Here is a 10,149-nt window from a genome sequence, read left to right on the forward strand (position 1 = left end):
GACTGTGCAGAATTTTTGGACATTGCAACTCTGGATTCACAAGTGGTTTCAGCAAAAATCAGCATCTGAGTGCAAGAGGTAGCCTGTCCCCTTCTACAACACAGACAAAAGGAAGCTTCCTCAAGTTAGCTTCATGAGGTCTACAGCAAAGAGAACACTGCTTTTGCTAAAACCAAGTCATCAACAAAAGCATTCATGTTTGAGAATTCCCTAATAATTAGGAGTTGTTCAAGACACATGACTCCTAAAACCATTTTGTAGAACAGCTGTAACACATGTACATTGCACCTTCATCCTCTGCTCCATGCAAGGATTCAAAGACTATAGATCCCAGCACGTGCCCCAGCACAATATGTAGCTTCTATGCACTGGGAACAGATTTGGACAGTTTACTGTCAATTTCAAAACTTGTTTTTTAGCCACACTAGAGTTTTGGCAACAGATTTTCACAATGATTACCAAACCATACAGCAATATTTACTTTTCAATGGAAAATAATATATATATATATTAATACAAAAACTGTATTTCCATGTCACTGTACACACTTTTTGTTTAAAGCAAGTGATACTTTAAAAAAGTTACTGTTGTACATAAATACAGTTATTTTGTTTTTCCTCAGAAAATTTTACAGATAAAGCACAAAAACATAAACACAGTTATTTTGTTTTTCCTCAGTAAATTTTACATATAAAGCACAAAAAAATGGAATGCAGACTTCATGAGCTCTTTTCCAATTAGTGGAAAATGGGTTTTGATTAAAAAAACCTGGACAACTGTAGCACAGTATAGCAGCTCTGTACATTCTGTTCATGCACTAAATCTTCTCATTTCACAAAATGAATTTACAATTGCTTTTGACAAGTCAGTGGCAGCTATTAAGATGCATATTTTATAGGAAATAAACAGATTTTTCATGACTTACAGTGCTTTTAATTTGATTTTTAAGGTTCCTAAAGCTTTTAATTCATGCACTAAATCTTCTCATTTCACAAAATGAATTTACAATTGCTTTTGACAAGTCAGTGGCAGCTATTAAGATGCATATTTTATAGGAAATAAACAGATTTTTCATGACTTACAGTGCTTTTAATTTGATTTTTAAGGTTCCTAAAGCTTTTAACTGCGTAATGTTCAGAAACAGAGATACCAACTAATGCTGTCACATATTCTTTTTTTTTTTTTTTTTTTTATTTTTTTTTTTTTTTTTTTTTTTAATTTTATATCCTTTCACCATGTAACTAAAACTCAGTTATCAAGCAAAAGAACAGTTTATAAAGGATGTAGCCAGTGCTGATGTGGAACAGTCCACAGGTCTGAAATAATAAAGTTCTACATATGGTACTTGCTTAGAAAAGTCAGGTCCTTTTTCAAGGCTGGTATTCTCAGCACTAGAGAAGCAAACCTACAAGGCATAAAAAAGCTCTCTATGGAGTTCCTGGAAGAAAACGTGCCTGCGCCTTTCCTAAAACTGTTTTAGCTGGAGATTATACCTGAAGAATATTCATGATGAACATGAGAGAAATAAAAGGCAAGCCATCACTTTCTGAATCCTAAATCAGGTCTAAACTTCTAAGTAAGCATTATTACTGATGTAACTGATAAAGGAACTGTGTTTTGGATGAACAGAAAATTACATGCATAAAATGAACTTGCTTTGACAGGAAAAGTCAAAGATTCTTAAGGAGAAATTGCATTTCCAAATCCACCCCCCCTTGACATAAAAGAGTTCTACACAAAAAGAAAATGGAAGATTTCCTATTATTTCCTTATTATCTGCAAACTGAGGACACCAATCACACGTACAATCTCTAAAATGGGAAATAAAATTAAAACTTTATTGTAATTTACTGTCATTACACATTCTTCTCTTCCCGTATTTATGCCATTTAAGGAACGATAAGGCATTTATGTCTCTAGTGAGGAAACTGATTATTCCCTACCTTGCAGTATTTTATTTCTCAGTCCAGGGTGGAAATACTGTAGCAATGCACACACACACACACAGGACAAACACTTTAAAATTGACTAGAAGCAAAAAATGCATCATTAATAATGTCTTCAAAGGAGGCCTGTACTAATAGCTATAATTATTAAACACACGAATCAGTTTAGCTGCCAATGGTGTTAGCCAGCTGGGTGGCATCGGTCCACAGGACCATACCACCTACAGTGCTGCTGTTCCTCTGCATGCAAGGAACATAAGTTTTTTTGTTGAATTTCTGTGTTTCCTATACTGGAAGTTCTCACATTTCAGTGCCTCAGAGACTGGGTGCCACACAGGAGAACAGTACTCAAATGGCAATGTGCTCAGAAAGAACAATCTTTCATAATTGCATTCTTCTTGAGTCAGAAAATGGAGATCACTGTAAAGTAACTGTTTAAACTCAAGGGTTAAAAGAAAAACCTCACAGAAGCGATAGAAACAGGCATAGCAACCAACTATTCCACACTGTCAAGGGCTGTGGTCAAGCTTTCACTGCTCACAGTACAAGTCTCTAGAACTACAGCACATAACTATGAGCTATTTTTTCCACATTCATTCCCTGCTAAATGCTGTGGTCTCAGACAACCCCAACTCTTCTTTAACAAGATTTTCAACATTAACTTCCCCCACAGGCAGCCGGAAGCCATTCACTCACTCTGATAAATATCAAATGATGGAGGTCAACTTTTCAGCCCCAGATGCACAAAGAATTATGTTGGCAGGATCTGTACTCTTCTCAATAAAAAATGCCATAATTCAGAATCTCAGAAACCTCTTGATCAAATGTGCCTTGATACAAACATACTACCCCAAAGAAATATCAAATGATTTAATTATCTATATGGATGCTAACTTACTTTGTCCCATATTTTGCGCCATCAGACCACCTGACAAGACCGTACTATTGTGTGGCTGGTACTCTTACTACAGGAGTTCTAAAAACAGATTTTGCAGAAAACCTAGATACTGAAATTTGTGAACCTCGTTCTCAAACAGTTTTTCAGAATCCTTAGCTCTGCATTTTACATCTCTATCACCAAGGAAAGTGAGGCAGCCCTGTAACTAAACTAGACCAGTTCCAGAGAGAAAGTCTTAAAGACAGTCAAATTCTGAATTTGGTGTTTTGTGGACTTTTGAATTAATTACTGTGTTCACAAAAGTTAGCACAATGAGCAATCTACTGCGTGTTCTGCAGACAGTACAGATACCAAGCCGGCAAGTACTGTGCACTGTGCTTTTAGATGTTTCTGATAAAATGAGTGTTTAAAAAAAAACTACACAAATAAAATAAAAAAACAAGGGGAGTTCTGGGCAGTGAGCAGTCTATGTATATACTCAGGTAGCAGACAGGGTTTCTACCTTAACATCATGTGTAACGGGCATGTCCACAAGCAGCCTCTCTGTGAATTAAAGAGATTCTGTAGTAGAAGGAATAGTATGTATTACTTCTCCTTTATGATGGGCCTGAACCCCTAAGAACCTGGATAAGAGGATTCTGATGGACAGAAATAGAAAGGAGGATTGCAAATACATGTCTCAAAACAGCTGCAGGTGAGTAGGTAAAGAAGGAAGATTGGTAACTGTTTTAACACTCACTCACTCACAATCCAGGTGATTCTAGAAAATACCTCTTTAATATCTGTCATTTGGGAAAAGCTCTTCAGAGTCCCCAACCTGAAGCTCCTGAGCCAGGTACTGCTCTGCCAAATGCAGCATCACTTTTGGAGGTCTCATCTGAGACGAGAATGAAGGTGCAAACAAACCTTGAAATGGTGGCCCTGAAAACATCAGCTTCTAAAATACTATGTACAGGAGCCACCACTTTTTTGGTATGGGTTCTATCTACTTGAGCAGCTCCTTATGCAAAGTGGAGGCTTTCTAGTTGCAAAGTTATAGTACTCCTTTATAAAGAAGCAACAGCCTTCGAGGAGATTGGCAACTCCCTTTGAAATTTCCATTGTAAATGTGAAAATATTGAGGAGTCCCGAAAAACCTTTTGTTCTGCCCCGTATTACAAAAATAGCATCTAGCATTTTAGCCATGTGCAGTTGTTTCTGGTAAGTGAAAGACTTAGGAAAAGGCTAAACTGATTTCCTTGAATTACGTCATTAAACACCTCAGGCAAGACCTTAGGATCTATTTTGTGTGCAAAATTCAGGCAGTAGATCCAGAGTCTCCATGACAGCTGCAGTAACAGCCAGCTGTTGCAGTAACAGCCAGCTGCACTTTGATCAACAGAGACACACAAGCATATGAAGTGTTGGCTAGGAAAGGCTTTCCTGTTGTAAGAAAAAGAAACAGACTGAAGTTACATCAAAGGACCCAGCACTTTGTAGAATAATGTTCTTTGGTTAACTGTTAACAGAAGTCTACCACAAACAGCGTAAAAAACCAGAATAACTTCAGACAGAGAACTGAATGCTAAAACTGCAGCTAAATGAAATGAAACCCAGAAAATCTACTCCAAAGTACAGACAGCACTTTAGCCCACAAACCTTGTCAAAGGTCACTAAAGGACAGAATACAAACACCTGGAATCTGAGAAATCTTTTGTGATTTTTTCAAAATGCTCCTGGTTCCCAGAAGCTTCTGGAGCTTGAGGAGCATGACAGCTCAGGAGATTGGCTTTTCACTTCTCAGTGGACAGAAGTGCCACTACACACAAAGGACAGGATACTGGGCTGCACAGAATGCCACTGTCTCTCTCAGGTCCCACTTACAGGGAGAGCAGCCAAACGGTAGAGAAGCTTGGGAAGGAGGACAGTAATGGGATGAAAGAGGGCCTACATGTGTGGCCAGGTCATTTAGTCTCACATCCATTTTCTGGAGGTAAGTCATGTATAATGGGAAATAAGGACTCAAGGCAAGATGGCAGTGGGTCATTTACCTCCAGAAAATGGATGTGAGACTAAGTCATGTATAATGGGAAATAAGGACTCAAGGCAAGATGGCAGTGCACACCATCATGGCAATCGTGTGGAATTACCCTTGACAGAACTTTCCTGAAGAGCCAACAGACATGGTAGGAAAGCATTCTTGAAGATACCACTGTCTCTTTTATGGCTCTATGTTATGATGTAATTAACGTCAATGAACTGAGTCTCCAGCTCATCCACCATTTGAGAGAAATTAATTCGCTGCATGAGGGCCAACAGCATGCCCTTATGCATAGTGCTAGAGCAAACATTCCTTTAAAAGTACATATTGATACAGATAATGTGAATATAAAAACAAAATAATCACCCAAAGGAGAACACCAATTTGTAGTCAGAGGAAATCTGACTGCTGCTTTGAATAAGACTCTCAGCAGTCTTATCTCACATACGTAAAACCAAACTACTGAACTACAGTACTGAGAATCAGCCGCGCTGAGTTTGGTGTCTCTGTTCTTAACTTTGAGTCTACAGACAGTCTTTTTAAGATCAAAGTATGATTTAATGAACAGTACCAAAACACACAAAAATTTAAAATGAGAATCTGCATTTATATCCAACCATTCCTTTATGGTTGCCTAGTAAAGGAGTAGGTTTGTCAAATCCTACTACAGGTTCCTTCCTCCACTCACACAAACTGAACAGTTTCAGTTCAGTTTTCCTCCCAAAAGAGATAGCCAGTCCTCTAAATTGCTATAGTGCTTTGTTCTTTTCCATTTAAGCCTTATACCAAGCTGTTTTTTAATAATCAGGGGCACTGAGCAAGAGTTAATAAGTATGACTTCTGCCAATATCAGGATATCACTGAATTACTAGGATTGGGCAAATTATCAGAAACCAGCTCCTTCTCTACCTTCCTCTCCCCAAACTTTCTTGAGGCTTTGCCTTTGCCCCCACAAAAGATTCATAAAGTAAATATCCCAATGATTGAGTCAAGACACAGTAGTAATAGATATTTCTATGTTTATCACATCATCATCCACAGCAGTGCAATTGCATTACTGCAACACTACCAGGAACACTACGTACAAACCAGATTACCTCTGTTCCAGAAAATCTGAATTCAGGGTGAAACATGAAGAGGTCAGTTACAACGGAGAGAGAAAAAGAAGTCTGCCTTCCAAGGAAACAGTGGGAAAGGTTGAATTATTGGACAAACTAGATACCATAAGGGAAAATGGCTGCTTTCTAACCATATATATGAGTATAAAGCTAGGGATAAATAAGCGAAGGCTGAAAATCAGTTTTATGTCAAAGAATAGAGCCTTCAAGAACATCCTTCTAATAAGACAGTGAAGACAAAATCTAATTAGCTCCGAATTGTAATTCAATAAGCTTACCAACAGATTTAATACTGTAGCTATTTCCAATAAATGATGGGCTTACAAGGTACTTCAGTCCTTTGTTATGCTGCATTTTTGTTGTTGTTCTTTACATACTGTTTTAGACTACATCAGTGGCTTTTTAGTCCAGAAGTGCTCCTTTTTTCATATGAAGTAGTATCTGAACAGATCAGTGCTAGATATCAATTACTTGTATCTAAAAGCAGGAAAAGGGGAAAAAAAATCCAAACCCCAAAAAACCTAAAATAACTCTCCCCCAGAACTGTTTTATGTGACAAGATGAGTAAAACTGGTCATCCAGAAAAGTTCATCTATTCAGTCTTGGAAAGATACAGTTATATCATTCTCATCCCTTTCTCTAAACACTAAATGGTAACATCCCTCTTGAAGAAACGGTACATTAAATTCAAATTTTTCTTTACATTGTAGTTCAACCCTGAACTTTCTGGATTTAGACATTTGACTTCGAAAAAGACTCCTGTAAGTAGTACCCTTACGTAAACAAGAAATTCGTCTAGCTATTTTCAATATAGCATTCACCGTTTTTCCACATGAATTATCAACAATTATGCCAGAACTGAAGTAAGATTTCAAGTAAGCTGACATGGAATTTCGCAATACATTTGCAGGCAGGCATCAGAGGTAAAGACCTCTGCCTCCTCCCAGTCTAGTTTGTTCAAATACATGCAGCTCATGAAAAAGCAGGAAAACTGGGGGGGGGGGGGGGAGTCAGAACATCACTAACCTCTACCTGAAACAGTATTGTCTTTTGCTCAGTTCACAGGACACTGAACATCTACGCAGTGCATTGTTTTTTACTCTTCACAGCCTCCAGGAGAAGGAGGCACGTGTTTTCCTTGTACTCATCAGCAAGTGATCAGAAACACTGAGTCACTAGGACAAGGCCACATCAGTCATGGAAACACACTAAGAGCCTCATTGTTGCTGTCTTTTCAGTACACAAGATACAGGATGTTATTCTGTTTAGCATATAATTTTCCTGATTAATCAGCTTTCTTAGATTTTCACACTGTGTAATTTTAAAAAGCTTGAAGCTGTTAAAATACTAAAAATGGGGTATATTAAAGCCTTAAAGAGAAAAATAATTAAATCACAAAGATAAGCTGAACTTACAGTTTGTGATGTCAGGAGGGGCATAACTGTCGTTCATGAACATGCTGGTGGGTTTTGCAACTTTCAGATAAACAAAGTCAGCTGTGTTTTTTAAGGCAGTCACTGCTTCTTCATGAGTAACTTCTTCTAAGCAAACACTGTTCACCTAAAGATAAAAAAGTAAACAAATTCTCAACACAGAAAAACGTACATTTTCATAAGACTCACTGAAAGCTGCTGGAGCACTCTGGCATTGAGAGTTTTTATTGGGATTCATGTGCCACAGACATAATTGGTTATATAAAAGATGCTTTGTAGTGCTGTGAAATATAAGGAAGGCAAGTCTTTCCTCAAAAGATTATAATAAACTGTATTGACTGTAACACTGTAAAGAAGGCACGCATGACTTTGGAAAACTAACGGGACAAGTATGACACTCAAAATGCCATAAGAATGCACACTCACAGCACTGACACAGTATGTTATTGCAGGCATTGAATAGAAGACAGTTTCTTGTAGTCAGAATAAATCCTACATGATCTTCTCAGTTCTAGACATTATAATAGGCCAACATATTCTCGCAAGAGGTCAAAAGTAGGGATCAAAACTGGGGAAGATCCCAAAGTGACTGACTGATTTACATGCGAAGTAACAAGAACTAGTTTAACTTTACAGGAAACAGATTTTTTAAACTATTGCTACTAAGGTGAAACGCTAGCACTTCAGTTAAAAAAAAAATTAAGAAATCCTTTAATAATTAGTATCTCTCATAAAGCCTTACTGAATTGAGTTGCTGACCCTCTCTTCCATATTTTGAAGAGAGAAGTAACTTCTGCAGATAATTCCAGGCAACGTGGGAAATAAGGCTTGTACCGCACTGAACCTGACGGACCAAAGACACTTTCCTCTGTTTGATTACTTAACTTTATATACCGTGTAAAAACAATTGGGCCTTGTCAATTCTGTTATTTGTGGGGGGAAAAACTCTACTGCTTAAATATATTCTTTCCATATGTATTTTCTAAGAGTTTCCTAAAAGTTTTCTGAATGCCTCTGATATTTTTTTTTCAAAACAGATTTAAACTGCTACCACTCCTGATGACTGACAAGTCATTTTGCAGTGCATTGCTAATTGCAGTAAAACCTAAACACACAGACAGAAAGTTACATTCTGCAAAATATGGGAGCTTATCTCTACAGTAGCGACTAAAGCTTTGACTAAGTGAAATTCAGCTAATCAGAAGATATTATAGATGACATTTTACTCACTTCTTTCCTAACTTAATGAACTGAGGGAATGATTACAGCGACAATAAATCAGGAAATTGTAATTACTATATCCAATAGCATACTGCATATGCTCCTTGCATCCCCAAAACAGTATCTGATATTAATACAAAGCTATTTTATTTAATTCTGTCAGGCAATTTTTTTTAATGGATAAAGTAATACTGGTCAAAGTAATCTGTCTCAAAAGTTAGGTATTTGTAACAAAAATTCCTTAAAACCTTCCATATATTTTACAATATAAGCAAGTTAGCATGAAATTTTCTTGTACAGGTGACAAATTATAACTCTGAAAAGCAGTTCGCCATTAAAAGGAAGCTGTCCAGTGCCCTTACATTGTGGGGAAGTCCTGTAATCAAAACACTTCCTATGATGCTGATTTTAAAAGTTAAAAACATCAAATATCAACAGCACTGTCATCAAGCAGCTGGATCTTTGGGTTTGTGAATTTGCATGGCATATGAAAGTGTATATTTATTGTGCAGTTAATAGTAAACATAATATATTCTCTCTTTTTTTTCCTCCCAATTGTCATGTGAGGATTTGCCCATGTCTTGAGCTGATTTCACAGAACTATCCACTGTAACACCAAGATCCCATTCCTAATACTTCAAAAAAAAGCAGGATTCTTTAGATAAAGGGATAATCCCCAGGATCCTTTATCTTTAAGTAGCTTAAGTTTTCCCAGCTCTGTATTCTTAAGTGGCAAACTCATCCAAAAAGTCTTTTCACAGGTGGGAAACTCTGCACTAAACATTTAGAGTCACTTTCTTGCTGTTCAAAGAGCAAAAGAGCACACATTCTGCTGTCATGTACTCTGAGTACAGATGTACTCAGAGCTCTTACAGAAGCAGGTACTGCCTGGTAGATGTAGGAGGGTGGAGCAATTACACCTAACAAGAGTTGAGTTTACAATTCAGAAATTCATTCAGAAATTCCTGGCTCTGGCTCTTGTTTTTCTAGCTGGACAACTAGATTTCCAGATGGAATTTAAGGAAGTTGAAAGTTATTTTTACTCTGTGCATAGAAAATTCAGCTTTGAAGTCTTTTAAGTTTTTTTTAAAAAACAGCCATTCAAAAGCATTACAAACACTGAAATCCAATATAAGCAGCAGTTTCACTACAGGCTGGCCAGCCACCAGTACATGGAGTTCCTTTCCATTCTTCTTTTTTGAGATGAGAAACAATCCCATTGTAGGCTGATTTACATACCCGTCACTCAGATCCCAGAAAAATAATAGCAGGCATCAGAAATAAACAGGCTGATTAATACAGGTTTTGCATGAAACATTGTGCTGAGGAACAGATTTCAGATTTCCTGATGAGATGGTGTTGAACACTGCAGATTTAATTTTTATCATTGATTGCCCGGCAATATCAATTTTCTTTACCGATTTTTATGAAATAACACTCCACCAGCAGGCAGCTTAACCACAAAGTGAATCATGCCCCTACTGGGCCTAAAAGTGAATGACCATTAAAAGAA

The 10,149-nt window shown here is 37.3% G+C and overlaps 1 protein-coding gene across 1 annotated transcript in view; it reads right to left on the reverse strand.

Moving 5' to 3' along the window:
• The window catches only part of DLG1 (discs large MAGUK scaffold protein 1), a 177,892-nt gene that overhangs the window by 53,842 nt on the left and 113,901 nt on the right, over positions 1-10,149 (reverse strand). The window contains exon 11 of the mRNA XM_009282414.1: positions 7,398-7,542. Within this exon, the coding sequence (XP_009280689.1) occupies positions 7,398-7,542 (145 nt within the window). The remainder of the gene's footprint in view (positions 1-7,397; positions 7,543-10,149) is intronic.

The sequence above is a fragment of the Aptenodytes forsteri genome, unplaced genomic scaffold (assembly GCF_000699145.1).
Source record: "Aptenodytes forsteri isolate BGI_AS27 unplaced genomic scaffold, ASM69914v1 Scaffold404, whole genome shotgun sequence".
Taxonomy (NCBI): domain Eukaryota; kingdom Metazoa; phylum Chordata; class Aves; order Sphenisciformes; family Spheniscidae; genus Aptenodytes; species Aptenodytes forsteri.